The following is a 22,463-nucleotide window of genomic DNA, read 5'->3' as shown; positions in this document are numbered from 1 at the left end:
CACATGTTCATCTCCCACTCAAGTGTACGACTGAAGGTCGTTTGTTGCGGTTGCTGCAGATCATTTACAATATAATACAGACAAAACTGGTAAAGTTGAATATAATTTACTGGTAATGTTTTTTTTTTCTGAGCATTACTGGGTCTACTCATAGAAAACACGATAATAAGAATGCTTATTATAATATGCTTAGCTGGAATCCGGCAATCTGATCGGCAGGAGCCGGATTTTATATTCTCAACAAGAAGACCTACGCGCCGCGTAACATTTTTGAGCTCGCGCAAATTTCGAACGCCAACTTGAGAGCTCAACGCGCCATAATGTCGAACAAGTCTATGGCTTCAGATTGATTTTGATTGTTGAATTTTAGTCTAGTGCAGCTTGACGAACCAACAAATGAAGAGTTTCTGTAAGCAGCAGAGGCTATGTAACAACAACATAATTTTAAAAGTTTTTTGATCGTATTTTGATGTAAAATTCTTCAAGTTCGATGTCTAATCGCGATATCGATGCGTTGCGAAACCGTATTTTATGAATTCAACTGTGCACGAACGCGCGTTCTGAAACATTCTATTTTAGAGTTTGTATGAGGCTGGGCGCTTCTGAACTTTCGTGCCATTTTCGGCCCTAAATAACGACATTGTCCACCTGTTTTAACTTTAGCATAATATGTAACAGGTCTGACCTGAGAGCGAGCGCAGCGTAGGGTTATTGATGTCATTGATGTTTTCAGGCGATAGCATGCTAATTTCTGTGTTTATGCATGATGCATACTATTTATGACATTGAGCTGTCAATTGTTTTCTAGAATAACATTAAAAGATTATTATAGCAATTTAACTCGGAAATGCCTAGTTCTCAAACGAAAATTATTTAAAACTGGTAAATTACATGATTCCGATCAGTTTATTGTAACAGGGGTGGGAACAGAGGCAGTCTAATGTAAAACACGTACTTGATATTCCCGTCGGTAGCTCTCAAGCACACGATTTTTAATTCTCGCGTGAGTTGACTGTTCGTTCTCGCGAGAGTTGGCTTGTTTCAAAATGGCGGCGCCTTGTGATGACCGAACCAGGCTTTCAAAAGTGATCGAAAATAGTCATTTTGAACCAAATTTCACACTTTCTTAGGAATACAGAGATTCTTTTGTCGGAAATACACATTGTCGAGTAGGATTTATGGTAGATGATTTCTTTAATTTCACGCAATCCGTGTAAAAGTATTCAAAATGGCCGCCTCCATGTTTTAGTGCTTTCTTTTCAAACTCGTAGGTATATAGAGATTCCATTCTAATTTTCGTGTACACGCGTTAGTCTTTCGGCCGCTCTCGCTGCGCTCGCTAATATGTAACAGGTCTGACCTGAGAGCGAGCGCAGCGTAGTAATAGTATATCGTCATTGATGTTTTCAGGCAATAGCATGCTAATTTCTGTGTTTGATGCATGATTCATAACTTAGCCATTGACTCGTCAAGGTTGAATTGTTGTCAATTGTTTTCTAGAATGGCATTTATAGCAATTTAACTCGGAAATGCCAAGTTCACAAACGAAAATTATTTAAAACTGGTAAATTATATTATTCCGATCAGTTTATTATATTGTAGCAGGGGCGGAACAGAGGCAGTCTAATGTAAAACACGTACAGTACGTCTTGATATTCCCGTCGGTAGCTAGTTCTCAGCCCACTATTTTTAATTCTCGCGTGAGTTGACCGTTCGTTCTCGCGAGAGTTGGCTTGTTTCAAAATGGCGGCGCCTAGTGATGACCGATCGGGGCCTTCAAAAGTGATCTAAAATAGTCATTCTGAACCAAATTTCACACTTTCTTTGAAACAGAGAGATTCTTTTGTCGGCAGTACACATTGTCGAGTAGTTTTTGTGGTAGATGATATCTTTAATTTCACGCAATCCGTGTAAAAGTATTCAAAATGGCCGCCTCCATGGAACTGTGCTCTCTTTTCAAACTCGTAGGTATATAGAGATTCCATTCTAAATTTCTTGTACACGCGTTAGTCTTAATGCTCGCTTCGCGAGCGGCCTTCGGCCGCTCTCGCTGCGCTCGCTATTATGAGGTTAATATTTAACAGGTCTGACCTGAGAGCGAGCGCAGCGTAGTAGGGTATATCGTCATTGATGTTTTCAAGCAAAAGCATGCTATTTCTGTGTTTGATGCATGACGCATATTTTGGCCTTGCTGTCAACTCGGAAATGCCAAGTTCACTAACGAAAATTATTTAAAACTGGTAAATTATATGATTCCGATCAGTTTATTGTAACAGGGGCGGGAACAGAGGCAGTCTAATGTAAAACACGTACTTGCCCGGCCTCGGCGTCGGTAGCTCTCAGCACACGATTTTTAATTCTTGCTTGAGTTGACCGTTTGTTCTTGCGAGGTTTGGCTTGTTTCAAAATGGCGGCGCCTAGTGATGACCGATCCGGGCCTTCAAAAGTGATCGAAAATCGTCATTTTGAACCAAATTTCACATTTTTTTGGAACAGATAGATTCTTTTGTCGAAAATACATATTGTCGAGTAAGATTTGTGGTAGATGATAACTTTAATTTCACGCAATCCGTGTAAAAGTATTCAAAATGGCTGCCTCCATGGAAGTGCTCTCTTTTCAAACTCGTAGGTATATAGAAATTCCATTCTAAATTTCTTGTACACGCGTTAGTCTTAATGCTCGCTTCGGCCGCTCTCGCTGCGCTCGCTTATAACGGTGCGCTCGGGTATTTGGTTGCGGATATAAGACCTCTTGGGTGAAAATTAGCATATTTGGGTGAAATAATCACCTCGCTTCGCTCGGTGATTCTTTCCTGCCGAATATGCTTATTTTCAATCCAGAGGTTTTATATCCGCAACCAATCACCTCGCTTGCCGTTAATAACCTCTAAATAATATGGTTAGATACAGTCGAATTTAAAATAAACAACAGCAATTTCAAAAATACCTGATTTTAATTGTTAAAATGTAAAATGTATGTTATTATTACTTTAACTTCCTGCTCTTGTGTAATTGCCACGCAAACTCCTTCATGGTAGTTCAACAATTCAAGCCTGGCTTACAACCTTAAAACAATATCAAGACTATATTTATCTTGCAACATTCTTAAAGCTCATGTTGTTTGAGGTGAGATGAATTTACCGGGAGTCTACAATAAAGCGTCTCTCTCTCTCTCTCTCTCTCTCTCTCTCTCTCTCTCTCTCTCTCTCTCTCTCTCTCTCTCTCTCACTCATACACACACATTAAATGCATGCATGCATGCATGAATGCATACCTTTTCATGCATGCATTGATTCATGCATACATACATTAATGTCGGTTCATTTGACCCGGAAGATACGCAAAGAAGTGAAACAAACTCTGAAGTTGTACATGAAGGATGTCAGAGTCTGAATATATGTAATATATATTATGTAGAATACTCAACTATACGGTTAGTGACCCACTTTTTTCAAATATAAAATCGTGCGAGACAATCAATATTGTTAGGCTTACTTATTGAGATGGGTTCCTATTGCAAAGGAGTACATTATTATCCACCTGCGTCTCTAACCGTACAGTAAGTTTAGGTTTCTACGGATACGAAGTACAATGCGGTGTACGATAACTTAAGGTGTTATCGGATGCTATTTGACCTTGACCCAAAAAACATCTTTACGTCAACACGGGATAAAGGGGGAGATAATTTAGATACTTCTTAAAATACATAACTTCACGAAGTTAATCGTCGTGAGTCCAAACCTTTGATTTTAAATGACTGTGTGCTGCTGACCTACATTTTTTAACACGTGCACTGCGTTGCGCGGATTGCGTTCTGTGCACTTTATAGCGGACGTGCTTGAACGCGTTCGCAGTCTTTGTGTGATCGCTCAGTGCAGTCCCGGGAGTGCAGTAAGCAACGGACATCCTAAAAACGCTTCAATTATGACTTTTTCCTGGTAAAATTTGACTAAAAAGGTCTATAATAAGGTTATTCACAAAATACCAGGATTTATGTCCTCGTACAACGTACGCTTTGGTATTGTCCTCGACGTTCAACGTCTATGACAATACTTCCTCGGCACAATGTACTCGGACATAAATCTTGGTATTTTGTTATTAACCATGTATTATAAACTTCACTTGATCTTATCATCTAAACATATTTCCGCACTGATTTTCTTAATTCTATCCAGATATTGACAACACAAGAAGTGAAAGAATGCCGGTGGATTTTACTAAGGGAGGTAAGACGGCGATTAGAATGAGAGTCCAGTAACTTGGATATAGCCCACGATATTCAGTCTTATGTGCAATAGATAATGTAAACTTTATGATGTGAAATTAATTTCCAGCTACTGCTTGCATGCCTATGTGTGTTCTCGAAAATATATGTTCGCGTGTAATCATCCAAATGCTTATATAGTTGACGCGAATCACACATAATCATTTGTCATTCAATTTAGACGAATACTATAATAGTGACTTGTTTCTAGTAGAGAAACAATCATAGGCAGCAGAACAATTTTGAATAGGAGCTTTGCTGTTGGTGCTATTACGACACGCTTTCACTTGGTCAAGAAACTTGATGCAGACGTGATGCTTATTATTTCTATGTCAATATCCTGCATAGAGTATACTGATGTTAACTGCACTGGACTAATCTCAGGGGAATTAGTTCATGAAGGTAAGATGGAGAGAATAATCGATGGTTAGGTAAACTCATGAACAAAAAGCGTGTTAATAATAATAGATGAAAATATCAAACATATTTTAGATCAATAGCATAAGTGTATATGTTGCGCTCTCATTTAGGGGAATTACGAGTTGAGGTACGAGTCTGGATCGTTATGCTTTCAGTAACTGAAGCTGACACACCAGGATGTAGATTGAAACATAACCTTGTTCTTTATTACAAGAAAGCGACTGTGTCGTTCACCGTCAAAGGTCTGATCTCAAGTCCTCTAGTCTAAGTTCTCTACAAAGTTGAATACATCTCAAGACTTACATAATTACAAAAGTTATCACGTGGAAATTTTCCCGCCTGTCTTTCATTGTTTCTTAAGATTAAATAAGATCACACCATGGAATATCCCGTTCTCGATTGTTCTCATTGAAATCTTACCCAATAATTAATTAAACTATCACACTATCTCTTATCTGCTTCTCGTACGATCTGAGTCAATGAACTTCACACGCCGCCACCACGCTCGTCAAAACGAGTGATGAAGCATGGCGATAGCTGACAATCTACTAAAAATAAAAAAAATCACATTAATCGTAAGGCAGTGTGGTAAAATCTCTACAGGAAAGGGCGTTACATATATACATTCCATTCTTTGAATTTGCGAATTTTGGAGGTCAAACGACGTGTAAAATGACAGACAAATTTCACGTTATATATGTTAGAATCAAAAAAGTTTCTATGCGTGGTCCTATGGATCATCGATTTAGCTCAACTGGTAAGCTGAAGTATTTGCAGAGTCTGAGAAAAACTGTTCCTTCCCTGGCTGTAGAACTTACCTCAATACACGGCCGTGATTTGCTAGATTCAAATATAATGGCAATATCTACGGAGAAAATGTCTTGTGAGTTCTTATTTAGAAATTTCATGGAAACGAGCGTGACCGCCATTCAGCTACTTCTTCACGTCGCAAAACTAATAGAAAGATTTCAAATATGTCTACATTGTTATTTACTTTAAGCTGAGAAGGACAATCTGGAATTAAGTACTGACGGAGATATTCCTCTAGTCAAGACAATTGGTCAACCTGACGCTAAGTCGGGAAGGAATTCTGTGAAAGGCGAATCAGACTCTGGTGAGTGATTTGTCTTTGTTTGACCAGATCTGTCTTTGACATCACCAATACTGTTAATATTTATTTATATAAACATTTTAACATTTTAATCAGAGTTTTCGGAATACAAACAATGAAAGAGGGGTATGCATGAAAGTGTAGTTTATAGGCAAGCGTATGAACTCTGAATTTTAGAAGTTAGAGTAGGTGTTATAAAAAATATAGTCACCCAATCTATGAGAGAAAGGGCTCCAGCGTTATCGAGAACAGATTCAGCATACTTCAGGTAAACAAATCTTCAGTCATATCTCTCTGTTAATTTAATCAAATCTAAAGTATATCACAGTCATCAGTCGCTCGCCGAGGTCGCTTATAAACAATGTCAATATGACCGACGTGTTTCTGAAATCTCGTCGCTTTGATTAAGCTTTGTAAGTTTATTGACTTTTCTTATGCCAATGGTTTTATCCTTTATTACGATGACAACAATGAACTAGATTTTTCGAGCTTTCTGCTTTACTGTTTACTCCGTTGTCAATTTAATAAAAGTTTTAATACAATGCAAAGTTAAATATGCACTCAAGTGATAGGTTTGCTCCTTGCGACGTAGTCACAGCAGAGTCTGCCTGGCTTAATCATAAGGGGACACTCTTTTTACAAAATTGACTAATCAGGAGCTTACACCAAAATTAGGGTAGACGATTCTTCTACCGCTCATCGTAGCTTTTGGTCGCTATTTTTGAAAGTTTTAAGTCCTTCACTACAAGACGTAACTTTCGTAAGTTGAATATTTAGGCAAAATTCACCTTAAAAAGTTTGGTTTATACAACGGACCGTTCAATCTTACAGAGGGTCAAAATCTGACGGGTCGTTTTAATGTAAAACTCCAAGAAAAGGGTTAATATTTTTATTCGCCATTGTGGTTTGCTAATTTAAGAAAAAGTCATAGCTGAAAAAGACAATAATTTAAATAATGTCCACACCTTAGTATTACAGACCCGGCAATACCATACATAAGAAACACGTTTGGAAACATTTTTGGATAATTGGATGGTGAAATAGTGTCAATTTAATCTGCATATATAAGTTTATCTCTTCTTTTTCTACATTAAACACAATAGCATGAGTGTATATACATACACAGTTCTTTTGTTTATCATACATGTTTTTCACTTGTTTAATTTGTGAATTCTGGAGGTCAAATAACCTGTTCAACTACAGCGGACAAATTTCACGTTAATATATGTCAAAATCAGTAAAGTTTGCAAACGCTGTCCTGTGGATCATGAATGTACCTCAACTAGTAAGCTGAAATGAATGCAGATTCTGTGAAAGACAGTTTCTTCAGTGGCTATACAAGTTACCTCAATACACAGCCGTGATTTGCTAGGTTCAAATATAATCGCTTTATCTACGGAGAAATTGTCTTGTGATTTTTTGCGGGCGTGACCACCATTTAGCATTTTCTTCACCTTGCAAAACGAATTGAATGATTTCAAATATGTCTACATTGTCATTTCTTTAAGCTGAGAACAAAACTCTAGAATTAACTACTAACGGAGATATTCCTAAAGTAAAGACCATTGGTCAACCTGACGCTAAGTCAGTAAAGAATTCTGCGAAGGGAGAATCAGTCTCTGGTAAGCTATTTTTTTGTTTGACCAAATATGTTTTTGACGTCATTAGCCCTGTAAATATTTATTCATATTGAAATTTTACATTTTAACAACATTTTTGGAATACAAACATTTATTTAAGGACTTAAGAAGGCGATAAAAATGAGAGTCCAGTAATTTGGATAATATAATATTCAAAGCCATATTACTCCGCTCATGAATATAGCCTATTGTTAAGGATTGGAAATGCGGGTATTGTTGAGGCTCATTCCGAGCGAAAAACGTAACACGTTCACTAGTCACAGGGTGGGCGGGTGGGGATATGGCGCTACTGTGCATAGGCCTACCAAATCTGACATGAGGAACACCTAGTGAGCTGCCTTCGAACTGTAACCTGTCCTTCGTGTTCGAGGAGCAGCAGATTGACAGGAACTTATTCTTGACTTTTATGCTATTTCAATAATATGAATAATTATTTATTCTTAACAGCTGGCGTTGTAATATCGCTATGTGATTGGGCTTTGAATATAGTCCACGATATTCAGTCTTAGGGAGCCGTCATTATTTAAGACCTGGGGGTTTGAGGAATGTGAGGAAGTGGTCACTCAACAAATTGAAAACTCCAGAGGGGTCACTCATAATGTGGAGAAGAAGAGAGGGGATTACTCATTTTCGGGGGTGAAATAAATTCAAACCTCTCATATTGCACCATTGCATGCATCAATTTTTCAAAATTTTCGCAGGATCCAAGGACAGAACTGAAGTGAATTCATCCTTTATTATCACAGAACATATGTTTTAATTCAACTCATTCAATGACCATTTTCACAGTTAAGCATGTCACATTCATTATAATCTGCCAGCTGGAGAAATGACAAAAGAAGGTCACAGATTTACCATTGCGGCATATCCATTTGTCTCCAATATCTGGCAAACTGAGAACTTTTCTTTACAAAATGTATTGTCATTGTTTCGTTATTGAATTGTGTTACTCAAACAGTGAACATGCAAAGAAATGTAAGAATATACCAGTTGTCAAAGTCATTTTCATACAGTATTACCGACTGCAAAATGAATTTGAAACAACCCTCAGATTATATTGCGTCATAACACACATCAATTTCTCAAAATGTTCAGTAAAGAGGGGAAACCCCTATCGTGCCCCAATCATGCTCTCCCCTTGTGGTGTTTTACCAGTTTCATTTAGTAAAAAAAAATAAAAAAAAACACTTTTCAGATTGCACTTGACTGCACCATTTTACACATCAATATCTTAAAGTTTTCGATGCAAGATAGGTGAAAGCCACCTGTAACACTTTCCCCTCAGCCTCTCGCGTATTCTTCCACTGTACTTTCAAACTCTGCCCAGTGAGATATCCTAGTGAAAAACCTGTCGTGATACCCATTCGAATTTAAAATGTACTGTATGGTTAGATACTGGAAATAGCATGGGATTTTATATCTTTATTTTGTTGTGACTTTGAATTTCATTTTGATGGTTTCGTCTTTTTCAACCATCATGAGATAACTGATAATAAACTAGCAGGGAATATCAAGATTTGAATGGTCTTTATCGTTGCTGTATATTATAAATTTTACAATTACATGTATTGGTGTTTAACTTTTCTAAGTAGGGTCAGTCAAAATTCAGTAGTAAGAGAGGCGGGGTTACTCAAATTCATCATGTTTGGCGGGGTCACTCGAAATTTTGGATCTTCCAATGACATTCCTCCGACCCCTCAGGCCGTAAATAGTGACAACTGTCTTATGTATGATGTATGATTTTGTAAAAGTTATGATACAAAATGAATTTCCGGCTACTGCTTGCATGCATTTGTCTGTTTTCGAAAAGGGAAGATAGCGTATCCATCCAAATGCTTACCCATCATTGGTAGCAGAACAATTTTGAATAGGAGCTTTGTTGTTGATACTATTACGATGTGATTTGAATTGATCAAGAAACTTGATGCAGAGGTGATGTTCATTATTGTTATAGTTTACTTTGTTTGTCAAAATCCTGCATAGATTTACTGATCTGGAAAGAACTGGACTAACATCTGGGGATTTTGTTCATGAAGGTAAGATGGGGATATAGTAGGGTAAACTCATGAAACAGCGTGATAATAATGATAGATATATACATATAAAGTTTTTTGTTTATCATACATTGTTATCACTTCTTTAATTTACAAATTTCTGAGGTCAAACGACATGTACAACAGCAGACAAATTTCATGTTATATATGTTATAATCAGCAAATTTTGCATACGTGGTCCTGTGGATCATCCATGTACCTCAACTGGTAAGCTGAAGTAAATGCAGAGTCTGTGAAAGACAGTTTTTTCCCTGGCTGTACAACTTACCTCAATTCACAGCCGTGATTAGCTATGTTCAAATATGTTGGCATTATCTACGGAGGAAATGTCTTGTGAGTTCTTATAAAGAAATTTCATGGCTACGAGCGTGACCGCCATTTAGCTACTTCTTCACATTGCAAAACTAATAGAACGATTTCAACTATGTTTACATTGTCTTTACTTTAAGCTGAGAAGAAAACTCTAGAATTAAGTACTGACGGAGATATTCCTCTAGTCAAGACAATTGGTCAACCTGACGCTAAGTCGGGAAGGAATTCTGTGAAAGGCGAATCAGACTCTGGTGAGTGATTTGTCTTTGTTTGACCAGATCTGTCTTTGACATCACCAATACTGTTAATATTTATTTATATAAACATTTTAACATTTTAATCAGAGTTTTCGGAATACAAACAATGAAAGAGGGGTATGCATGAAAGTGTAGTTTATAGGCAAGCGTATGAACTCTGAATTTTAGAAGTTAGAGTAGGTGTTATAAAAAATATAGTCACCCAATCTATGAGAGAAAGGGCTCCAGCGTTATCGAGAACAGATTCAGCATACTTCAGGTAAACAAATCTTCAGTCATATCTCTCTGTTAATTAATCAAATCTAAAGTATATCACAGTCATCAGTCGCTCGCCGAGGTCGCTTATAAACAATGTCAATATGACCGACGTGTTTCTGAAATCTCGTCGCTTTGATTAAGCTTTGTAAGTTTATTGACTTTTCTTATTGCCAATGGTTTTATCCTTTATTACGATGACAACAATGAACTAGATTTTTTCGAGCTTTCTGCTTTACTGTTTACTCCGTTGTCAATTTAATAAAAGTTTTATTACAATGCAAAGTTAAATATGCACTCAAGTGAAAGGTTTGCTCCTTGCGACTTAGTCACAGCAGGGTCTGTCTGGCTTAATAAAGGGACACTCTTTTTACAAAATTGACTAATCAGGAGCTTACACCAAAATTAGGGTAGACGATTCTTCTACCGCTCATCGTAGCTTTTGGTCGCTATTTTTGAAAGTTTTAAGTCCTTCACTACAAGACGTAACTTTCGAAAGTTGAATATTTAGGCAAAATTCACCTTAAAAAGTTTGGTTTATACAACGGACCGTTCAATCTTACAGAGGGTCAAAATCTGACGGGTCGTTTTAATGTAAAACTCCAAGAAAAGGGTTAATATTTTTATTCGCCATTGTGGTTTGCTAATTTAAGAAAAAAGTCATAGCTGAAAAAGACAATAATTTAAATAATGTCCACACCTTAGTATTACAGACCCGGCAATACCATACATAAGAAACACGTTTGGAAACATTTTTGGATAATTGGATGGTGAAATAGTGTCAATTAATCTGCATATATAAGTTTATCTCTTCTTTTTCTACATTAAACACAATAGCATGAGTGTATATACATACACAGTTCTTTGTTTATCATACATGTTTTTCACTTGTTTAATTTGTGAATTCTGGAGGTCAAATAACCTGTTCAACTACAGCGGACAAATTTCACGTTAATATATGTCAAAATCAGTAAAGTTTGCAAACGCTGTCCTGTGGATCATGAATGTACCTCAACTAGTAAGCTGAAATGAATGCAGATTCTGTGAAAGACAGTTTCTTCAGTGGCTATACAAGTTACCTCAATACACAGCCGTGATTTGCCAGGTTCAAATATAATCGCTTTATTTACGGAGAAATTGTCTTGTGATTTTTTGCGGGCGTGACCACCATTTAGCATTTTCTTCACCTTGCAAAACGAATTGAATAATTTCAAATATGTCTACATTGTCATTTTCTTTAAGCTGAGAACAAAACTCTAGAATTAACTACTAACGGAGATATTCCTAAAGTAAAGACCATTGGTCAACCTGACGCTAAGTCAGTAAAGAATTCTGCGAAGGGAGAATCAGTCTCTGGTAAGCTATTTTTTTTGTTTGACCAAATATGTTTTTGACGTCATTAGCCCTGTAAATATTTATTCATATTGAAATTTTACATTTTAACAACATTTTTGGAATACAAACATTTATTTAAGGACTTAAGAAGGCGATAAAAATGAGAGTCCAGTAATTTGGATAATATATATTCAAAGCCATATACTCCGCTCATGAATATAGCCTATTGTTAAGGATTGGAAATGCGGGTATTGTTGAGGCTCATTCCGAGCGAAAAACGTAACACGTTCACTAGTCACAGGGTGGGCGGGTGGGGATATGGCGCTACTGTGCATAGGCCTACCAAATCTGACATGAGGGAACACCTAGTGAGCTGCCTTCGAACTGTAACCTGTCCTTCGTGTTCGAGGAGCAGCAGATTGACAGGAACTTATTCTTGACTTTTATGCTATTTCAATAATATGAATAATTATTTATTCTTAACAGCTGGCGTTGTAATATCGCTATGTGATGGGCTATGAATATAGTCTAAGATATTCAGTCTTAGGGAGCCGTCATTATTTAAGACCTGGGGGTTTGAGGAATGTGAGGAGTGGTCACTCAACAAATTGAAAACTCCAGAGGGGTCACTCATAATGTGGAGAAGAAGAGAGGGGATTACTCATTTTCGGGGTGAAATAAATTCAAACCTCTCATATTGCACCATTGCACGCATCAATTTTTCAAAATTTTCGCAGGATCCAAGGACAGAACTGAAGTGAATTCATCCTTTATTATCACAGAACATATGTTTTAATTCAACTCATTCAATGACCATTTTCACAGTTAAGCATGTCACATTCATTATAATCTGCCAGCTGGAGAAATGACACAAGAAGGTCACAGATTTACCATTGCGGCATATTCATTTGTCTCCAATATCTGGCAAACTCAGAACTTTTCTTTACAAAATGTATTGTCATTGTTTCGTTATTGAATTGTGTTACTCAAACAGTGAACATGCAAAGAAATGTAAGAATATACCAGTTGTCAAAGTCATTTTCATACAGTATTACCGACTGCAAAATGAATTTGAAACAACCTCAGATTATATTGCGTCATAACACACATCAATTTCTCAAAATGTTCAGTAAAAGAGGGGAAACCCCTATCGTGCCCCAATCATGCTCTCCCCTTGTGGTGTTTTACCAGTTTCATTTAGTAAAAAAAAATAAAAAAAACACTATTCAGATTGCACCAGACTGCACCATTGTACACATCAATATCTTACACTTTTCGATGCAAGATAGGTGAAAGCCACCTGTAACACTTTCCCCCTCAGCCTCTCGCGTATTCTTCCACTGTACTTTCAAACTCTGCCCAGTGAGATATCCTAGTGAAAAACCTGTCGTGATACCCATTCGAATTTAAAATGTACTGTATGGTTAGATACTGGAAATAGCATGGGATTTTATATCTTTATTTTGTTGTGACTTTGAATTTCATTTTGATGGTTTCGTCTTTTTCAAAAATCATGAGATAACTGATAATAAACTAGCAGGGAATATCAAGATTTGAATGGTCTTTATCGTTGCTGTATATTATAAATTTTACAATTACATGTATTGGTATTTAACTTTTCTAATTAGGGTCAGTCAAAATTCAATAGTAAGAGAGGCGGGGTTACTCAAATTCATCATGTTTGGCGGGGTCACTCGAAATTTTGGATCTTCCAATGACATTCCTCCGACCCCTCAGGCCGTAAATAGTGACAACTGTCTTATGTATGATGTATGATTGTGTAAAAGTTATGATACGAAATTAATTTCCGGCTACTGCTTGCATGCATTTGTCTGTTTTCGAAAAGGGAAGATAGCGTATCCATCCAAATGCTTACCCATCATTGGTAGCAGAACATTTTGAATAGGAGCTTTGTTGTTGATACTATTACGATGTGATTTGAATTGATCAAGAAACTTGATGCAGAGGTGATGTTCATTATTGTTATAGTTTACTTTGTTTGTCAAAATCCTGCATAGAGTTTACTGATCTGGAAAGAACTGGACTAACATCTGGGGATTTTGTTCATGAAGGTAAGATGGGGATATAGTAGGGTAAACTCATGAAACAGCGTGATAATAATGATAGATATATACATATAAAGTTTTTGTTTATCATACATTGTTATCACTTCTTTAATTTACAAATTTCTGAGGTCAAACGACATGTACAACAGCAGACAAATTTCACGTTATATATGTTATAATCAGCAAATTTTGCATACGTGGTCCTGTGGATCATCCATGTACCTCAACTGGTAAGCTGAAGTAAATGCAGAGTCTGTGAAAGACAGTTTTTCCCTGGCTGTACAACTTACCTCAATACACAGCCGTGATTAGCTAGGTTCAAATATGTTGGCATTATCTACGGAGGAAATGTCTTGTGAGTTCTTGCCAAGAAATTTCATGGCTACGAGCGTGACCGCCATTTAGCTACTTCTTCACATTGCAAAACTAATAGAACGATTTCAACTATGTCTACATTGTCATTTACTTTAAGCTGAGAAGAAAACTCTAGAATTAAGTACTGACGGAGATATTCCTCTAGTCAAGACCAAAGGTCAACCTGACGCTAAGTCGGGAAGGCATTTTGTGAAAGGCGAATCAGACTCTGGTAAGCGATTTTTTTTGTTTGACCTGATATATATTTCATATCATCAACACTGTAAACATTTATTCATATTAAATTTCTACATTTTAATCAGAGTTTTTGGAATACAAACAATGAACGAGTGGTCTGCATAAATAAGCCTATGAACTCTGAATTTAAGGAATTGGAGTAGGTGTTAACAAAAACATAATACACCCTATCTATGAAATAAAGACTTCCCGCGTTGTAGAGAACAGATTCAGCATACTGCAGGTAAACAAAACATCAGTCATATCACTATGTTAATCCATTTAAATCTAAAGTATATCATTGTCATCAATCGATTCATTGTACCAGGCAACAGTCATCGTGAAATGCTGTCAGTGCTTTGTTAAATAAAACTGGTCAGAACGTAACAAGTTCAATATATAAGCAAAGTTGTGCCGAAATTAACTTCTATATATTTTAGGCGTTGAGTTTACATATACAATGCTGAACACACATGATGAGACGCTTTGACAGGCAGAAGCGCAGCTAAATTCATAAATTCAACAGATTTTTGAGAGACGAAATCTCATATTTTGAATTTTGTACCTTGCTAGAGCCGGCTCTTCTTTACAAGTTGAACTTCAATTTCAAAAGCTCATTACTAACGGACATACGTTGCTGATATACATTATTTTATTCATTAATAGCGTGGTTATGATTGAAATAAATGATTAAACTGTTAACTTTCAGACATGGCTGCAAAAATATTCGTCGTTGTTGGGATAACTATATCAGTACAAGTCGGAATGTTATTAATACTATTAATGATAAGAAACGGCGTGAGGAATCCGGAAAACAAAGGACAGACGTTCAGCAGAGTACCAGAGAAGACCAGACTCCCATCTAGTCGAAAATATGTAACATGCGGCATCTAAAGAAAGTGACATTGAATATCCAACCGGACTAGAACTTCACAATTTCGTGAATTTACTGGATAATTTGCATTCTCTTCTTGAACAACAGGAATAAACAATCATCCGAAATATTTATTTCACTAAAACAACAAACAAAAAAACAAACAACAAAGATACAAATAAACAAAAAAACAAATATCACAAAAGGAGTTAAAACCTGAAAAGCGACAACATTGCTGTAATCACTGTAATTCAGTAAAGTCTCCTTGGTCATTTATAAAACAATGAAAATTTAGGAAATATCGCAAAAAAAACCTTTCTTCCCGCGACATTGATTTGAATGTTATCTACAAATGTTGAATGTTAAACGACGAGAAGTATGCAGATATTTTGTTTCTTGACTCCTCTTGCATTTCACGTGGTTGTATCACATGTGTAATTATTGTTGCGTTTTTAATTTTAAGGCAGCGTATGCTAACATTTTCCAATTCTTACCGTTCAAGTAGGCGATCATTATTCACAGGGCTTGTTATATAAACTGAGTAAATTAACATGTTTTAGTGACTTAATGCGTATGTACACAGGACTATGTACAGTTTCCGAATAACAGCAATCGATGGGTTTAAATGAAAATCTGCAATCCATTGTCAATTAAGTGTTTATTTGCAGTGGTGACAGTTATTCCTCGAATCTATCAATTTTCTGCATTTGCTTGGAATATAAGCCTATGCTTTATTTTATCTGAAGGATTATTGGGGATTATTTTATACCATGCTACCATGCGCCATTCTCATTGGACGACAGCACATTCCACCGATGCTTAAATGTTGTTTTAGCTTTGCTAAACCGGGACCCTAAACTAGCATACAGAGTTCTTGTTGAAACTAATAAAAGAAGGGTATTTAGCTGGCAGAGAAATTTTGGGGGTAATAAATAAATAAATACGTAAATACATAAATAAAATAAATGGTTAATTCAATAACTAGTAGTTTGCATCGTTACACGAGTGTAGATATTTCATCTCTGCTTGTGAAAGGTCTTACTGTACTTTTGGCGGTTTGCCAATCTTGCACTGTCACATTTTGTCGTCTGTTTCACTAAACATGAAATATGGCCGAATACACCTCTGAGCTGACTCTTTAGCCATTTTCTGTGTTTCAATTTAGACTTCTAAAACATGTCTGCGTTGGCATTGTAATGCCATTAAAGTGCAATGTTAATGAACACAATGCGTGTGTTGTCGTTGAATACTGTATGCGTGTATTGTCAACGTAGTCCTAACTTACAAAAATGCTTGGTCTCGGGCACCGAATTTCCGTCTCTCAGACGTCTGAATTCTGTATTTTAGGACCTGATATGACGTGAAAGCCCAATAGGACGACTGAGACACATAAGTTGATGTGATAAAATCGACGTTTTCTATATGTCGCGAATTGTTCCATAATTTCGAGTATAACCGCCTGCAGCGGAAGTTATAGCTATATTTTAATATGGTTTTAAAAAGGAAATGCTCCAAATTGCAATAAATCATGTCGGTAGCAATAGGTAAACTTTATCCATCCTAAAAAGTATAAACGTGTCTTTATGAAATAAAGGTAACCTAAATAGGGTTCCTTAGGGGTGAAGTAAGATATACAGAGTTCCGTGGTTTGCAATGTAACTAAAATGGTTTAAATTTAAACAAAAACTATTCATAATAAGTGTATAATAATTTATAATACCTATAATAAGCTTTGCGCTGACCGCTTTACTTTTTTCATACTTTTCCACACTGTGCAGAATACATTACTTAAGCACATGATGACTTTCTTCAGATTGTAAATTAGTGTGCAGCCAATAGATGTACCATTTTATAAAGAAAAGACGAAAGTTCTCCATTTGCTGTCATCAACTATGCTTTAGCAAAACTGAACAAATAACTCATGCAAGATTGAAGAGATACATCCTTTACCTTAACACTTATAACATTTGTACGATACTAGCCGTAAATCGATGTATCTTTAAAATTCCTTTGTTTTGTCACAAACATAATTGCAGTCTCGTGTGCAACTGCCTAAGCCTCCAACATTGTCTTGAGGCTGGGTAGTAATAAATTACCCAGCCATTATTTTTCCTATTTAAATTAAAACATAAAATAACATTAATCCTCCACATGGCGTAAGTGCATCCTTCTTCAGATAACTTAGTATAATAGCCATCTATGATAGACTGGATATTCGATGCCGGAAGTTTATTTGATTATTTCATTTCTGGTAGTCTCCCCAACAAAAGGAGCGGATACACCTCCCTTAGTGAAATATGTGTAAAAACGTAAGCTGTTTAGGAGCGGTTTGAGGTGACCTGGGCAGTTTTATGTTAATTGTACTGACCTGTATGATATGAGAAAGTGACGGTCTATAATTACTATGTACTTTACTCAACATTTAATTTGATATGATGTGACTTGATCTGGCGTAATTCGGACCGACACTGGAACTAATGACGATGTACTCAACATGAAACATTGCTGCTAAAGTTACGTTTGAGTACCTTTGGGTTACTTGTCTTTAGAAATTTTCCAGTATGGTGATTCAAATCAGCGTTTTGTTTTTAACTCCATCATTTTAGTCCTATAGTCATTTCAATTTCGAACTTATGTATCCTCAAATTTTCACTGTCCCCCATAAATCTCCCCAATCAAGATGTGTTGTTTGTGAATGAAGACTACTGACGGGATGTTAAGGCTTGCAATGATACCTGGCAATTAAAGAGTGTAAACTAGAGACCCTGCAGTCTATTATGACTTGTAATATCCACATAAAGAATAATTGAAGTGTCAGCTTCACAATCAAACTTTGATTGTTAACATTCTTACATTTCTGATTTATACGCCTCCGCTTTCCAGGAAGAAGAACTCAGTAAAAACAGTAATTATATTATATCATGCTACCATGCGCCATTCTGATTGGACGAGAGCTCATTCCACCGATGCTAAAATACTGTTTTAGCACTGATAGCGGTGGTAAAACGGGCCCCTAAACCAGCATTTTCGAAAATTGCCCGGTCGGTGCATTTGAACGTACCTATCTAAACCATAGACCCTCGAGAAAAACCGAAACAGTCCACTTTGTTTCAAAGACCGAAGACCGAATTTTGATACACAGATAAAGTGTTGGTCTGTAACTCACCTCTTGGTGTATACAAGTTGGGATACATGATGAAAGACATCTCTGAAGCAGCACATTCGGGGTATGATGCACTCAAATATTAGGGCGACATAGAGCGCACCGTGAACTTTGCTTGATATTGCGGGAGTCGAGACGCGATATATCCTACCGCTCGTTCATACACAAATAAATTGACACTTCCTCACAGTAATGGTATGTCAGATATTCTTTACCAAAGTTTGGGCAGTAACAGACCGGGGTGTCCTAACGATGTAGACCAAGAAGTTCAAAATAACAATGGGATGACTCCTGGCGACTGCGACAATATTTGACATCAAATGCAACGAGCAGTGTCAGCGTCCAGCCCCGGCGTCCAGCTCTTCCTGCATCGGGCAACACACTCTGCACAACTGTTCATCACAGTTGCAGTCATCGCAAGTCTGGATTATTTCAAAACTGCTTGTTTTCTGGTACAATTAACGTCCAAATTATCCATCAAAAATTGATCCTGTAACTTTACTGTGCCACCTCTGAATGTCGCGACGGTCGATACCGTATACTGTATACACGTATGCGGTATAAATGAGACAAATCTATTTTTAGTATGCCAAAAAAAGCCAGGACTATTGTTCTTATGTAAATTTACGAAAAAAATGTTACTTTTTTCTTTTGATTTGAACTCTTGACCCATTTTCTGTGTGACTGCAGCAGGTATTTTTGACAAGTATAGTGTTTGTGTTGCATGCGAATAAAATGCAATGTTGATATGAACGTAATGCGTGTTTATCGTAGGATACTGTGTGCCTGTACGTAATCCCAACTTATGAAAATGCTCGGTCTCGGGCGCAGAATTTCCGACGTTCGATCTGTCAGACGTCCGTTTTCTGCATTTGGGGCTTACAGTGATGAAAATACTCATGTAAGACAACAAAGACACGCAAGTTCATATAAGGGACGGACCATTAGATCTTGGGAGGGGGGTGGTCAAAAACAGAAAAAAAAATTTCAGAGCAGAAAGTTAGGAAAAAAAAATCTTCAAACTAGTTTGCAAAATAAAAAAAAAATAAGAAGACAAAGGCGTAAAAAAAAAATCTGCAAAAGTCTTTAAAATTTTGAATTTTTTTTAGATTTTACCGAGAGAAAGCAACTTTCTGTATTTTTTAGTTCATCCTCCAGGCACATTTTTAATTTTAATTTATACATTTAGAGTGACTGTATCCCTATACTGGAAGTTGTGATTATCTTATCTTTTCAGGACTTTTGTATTCTGATCACTTGAAAATTATGAAATTATAGAGCCTGTTTTCTACTTGCTTCCTGCGTACAAACCAAGCAGGTACACTAGGTAAAACATTGAAACTATGGTATGGTTGTCAAGACAGAAAGTTGTATTTGCCTTTTAACATCAAGGTAAACAGATGCAGGCCACATCAGTTTCATTTTTTTCACAGCATTTTATTGCAATGATGAATGCAAGAATGGGTGAACAAGTAGAAACACGTCAATAATGATAAAACAACATATCAAGTCATTATGTATTATTTTGCTTTTAAAAAGGCATTTTCTCAAAAAACAGCCTCAAAATACAACAGCAACACATGTTTTAACATTCAACAATACACTACGTAGAATGCCATCTATCCAACAAATCCCAACACAAAAACACACAAAAGGGTTGAACTTTGAAAGTTTCTCGATAGCAAATACTGAATAAATCTGCATGAATAATCGTCGTTTTTGTGTAGCAAAATTTCAAAGAAATTGGACAAGCCCTTTCAGAGAATACAGATTTTTTGACCATGAATGGCATAAATTGCCCTAAAAAGACAAATGTTGAAATTTCAACACATCTATACACATCCAATCAATTTGGACATGCTGCTACAGAGAAATAGATGTTTTGATCAAAAAAAGGGCAACAATTGCTCTAAAAACACAAATATGCAAATTTAACTATATTATTTAGCTTATTTTAGCTTCTCAGCTTGTCAAAATCAATTGTAAATCATGAGATATGCATGATGTTTCGTGGAGTGAATGTAGGCATTTCACCACGCAGTAGAAAGGGAAGCCAGGAAACCAAAATAGTCAATTTTCAAAACTATAGGAAGCTACTGAGGAGCAAGAAGACCATGTTCAGAGGAAGATGTGTAATCCGAAAAAAATGCTCCCCAAGTGCCACCAAATAACACCATTTTTATGTCTATTATTCAAAAGCTCCAACAGCAGGAGGGGGACAACCCCCCCCCTGACCTCCCCCCGCAAAAATACTCCCCAAGTGCCACCAAATAACACCATTTTAATCTCTATTTTTCAAAAGCTCCAACAGCAGGAGGGGACACCCCCTCCTGCAAAATACTCCCCAAGTGCCACCAAATAACACCATTTTTATCTCTATTTTTCAAAAGCTCCAACAGCAGTAGGGGGCACACCCCTCTCCTGACCTCCCCCCCCCCCCCCCCGTGACCGCTTGCGTGGCCGCTTGTGGTGCTTGGCACCACATCTTTGCCCTCTTTATCTTCAGACAGCGACAAACTAAAAAAAAAATTATAAATCTGAAAATTTACTCTGAAAAAAAAAATTTGCACAGCTAATCTCAATTGGAAAAAAAAAATTTCAGAAATTTACAATAGTAAAAAAAAAATTTCACAATTTCATTGTGACCACCCCCCCCCTCCCAAGGTCTAATGGTCCATCCCTAATAAAATAGCAATAACCCCCTTCGCAGTCGGGTATACACACAGGCGCTTGGCACATTGCTGGGATAATAATCGTATTTAATATGTAGAATGTCTATATACGACTTGATTATATCAATAAAAGAATCACTGTGCGTGATATTAGTGTAGGCTTATAGGCATTATACCGAATGGCTATAGCTGCCTGGCTCGGGCCCGGCGAACGCACTGCATAATCATCAATGTGTAGAATGTCTACATGACTTGATTATTTAATAAAGAATAACGGTACGTGATATTACTGTACATGTCGGCTAGCTTAATCGAGCGGCTGTAGAGCTCTGCAGGGCTTGGGCGCGGCTTGGGCCGTTGTCCACCGCTGCACATACAGGATGAAAAGGCCGGAAAGCTTTTCACCGCCCGATTTCATAAATCAGCGAAATTCACGAACTCTCAGCATTTCCGGTGATAAAAACTGGTCAACGGTCAGATGGTTGCATAAACAATCGATCGACTGACCTCTTTTGCCTAAAATCATACCTTACCCTATGCTACTGGTGAGAAATCGTCCTGAAATCGGCTGGGCACACCAACCCAGCGCCGGCCATTTTGAATCAGCTGCATGCAATGTACGCGTCTGCATACAACCCTTCGCAGATGACGTATTGTCTTTCAATTGCTCTTCTCTCATTGGACGCGTACATTGCATGCAGCTGATTCAAAATGGCCGGCGCTGGGTTGGTGTGCCCAGCCGATTTCAGGACGATTTCTCACCAGTAGCATAGGGTAAGGTATGATTTTAGGCAAAAGAGGTCAGTCGATCGATTGTTTATGCAACCATCTGACCGTTGACCAGTTTTTATCACCGGAAACGCTCAGAGTTTGTGAATTTCGCTGATTTATGAAATCGAGCGGTGAAAAGCTTTCTGGCCTTTTCATCTTGTCTGTGCAGCGGTGGACAACTGGCCCAAGCCGGGCCCAAGCCCTGCAGAGCTCTACAGCCGCTTGGTTAAGCTGGCTCACATGTACAGTAATATCAGGTACCATTATTCTTTATTAAATAATCAAGTCTTGTAGACATTCTACACATTGATGTTTATGCAGTGCGTTCGCCGGGCCCGAGCCATAGCCATTCGTGTATAATGCCAGTCAACATGTAGGCCTATAGGCCTACACTAATATCACATACAGTGATTCTTTTATTGAATAAGGGACTGGTCAGTTTCTTCAGCCTGGGGGGGGCCGGTGGATTCATGGGGGGGGGGGTCACCCTGTTTTTGACTTTGGTGATAGGGGGGGTCACCATGTTTTTGAAATGCCCAATAGGGGGGTCAGTGTGTTTTTGAATTTTGAAACAGGCTCATCATTGCCTATAAAATGCTAGTGTCAGCCACAAATTTCATCATTGAGTTGTATTTTTCGGCTTGCCCTTCGGGCGCGTAACTTTAATAATCAGTCATA

The 22,463-nt window shown here is 37.3% G+C and overlaps 1 protein-coding gene and 1 long non-coding RNA gene across 2 annotated transcripts; both read left to right on the top strand.

Moving 5' to 3' along the window:
- Positions 1–1,793: 1,793 nt before the first annotated feature.
- LOC139123570 (uncharacterized) lies at positions 1,794–7,422 on the top strand. The gene is made up of 4 exons (XR_011549720.1): positions 1,794–1,964; positions 4,176–4,226; positions 5,685–5,798; positions 7,304–7,422. It is a non-coding gene; the product is annotated as an uncharacterized lncRNA (long non-coding RNA).
- Positions 7,423–9,791: 2,369 nt separating this feature from the next.
- On the top strand, positions 9,792–15,217 carry LOC139123885 (uncharacterized). Its single transcript, XM_070690036.1, has 6 exons — positions 9,792–9,822; positions 9,939–10,052; positions 11,556–11,669; positions 13,667–13,720; positions 14,187–14,300; positions 15,015–15,217. Exons 1-6 carry the CDS (start codon positions 9,792–9,794, stop codon positions 15,197–15,199), a joined length of 612 nt encoding a protein of 203 aa, XP_070546137.1. The 3' UTR covers positions 15,200–15,217.
- Positions 15,218–22,463: the final 7,246 nt, after the last annotated feature.

This window comes from Ptychodera flava, assembly GCF_041260155.1.
Source record: "Ptychodera flava strain L36383 chromosome 23 unlocalized genomic scaffold, AS_Pfla_20210202 Scaffold_23__1_contigs__length_28996876_pilon, whole genome shotgun sequence".
NCBI classification, from domain to species: Eukaryota; Metazoa; Hemichordata; class Enteropneusta; family Ptychoderidae; genus Ptychodera; species Ptychodera flava.
This window is presented reverse-complemented; position numbering and strand designations above follow the sequence as displayed.

What these genes read in the sequence shown, in the direction of transcription:
- LOC139123885 (XM_070690036.1), top strand. Translation starts at nt 9,792, where the DNA reads ATGTTGGCATTATCTACGGAGGAAATGTCTT. An exon ending in ATCTACGGAGGAAATGTCTT is followed by an intron (nt 9,823 to 9,938) that starts GTGAGTTCTTAT and finishes CTTTACTTTAAG; the next exon opens with CTGAGAAGAAAACTCTAGAA. An exon ending in GAAAGGCGAATCAGACTCTG is followed by an intron (nt 10,053 to 11,555) that starts GTGAGTGATTTG and finishes ATTTTCTTTAAG; the next exon opens with CTGAGAACAAAACTCTAGAA.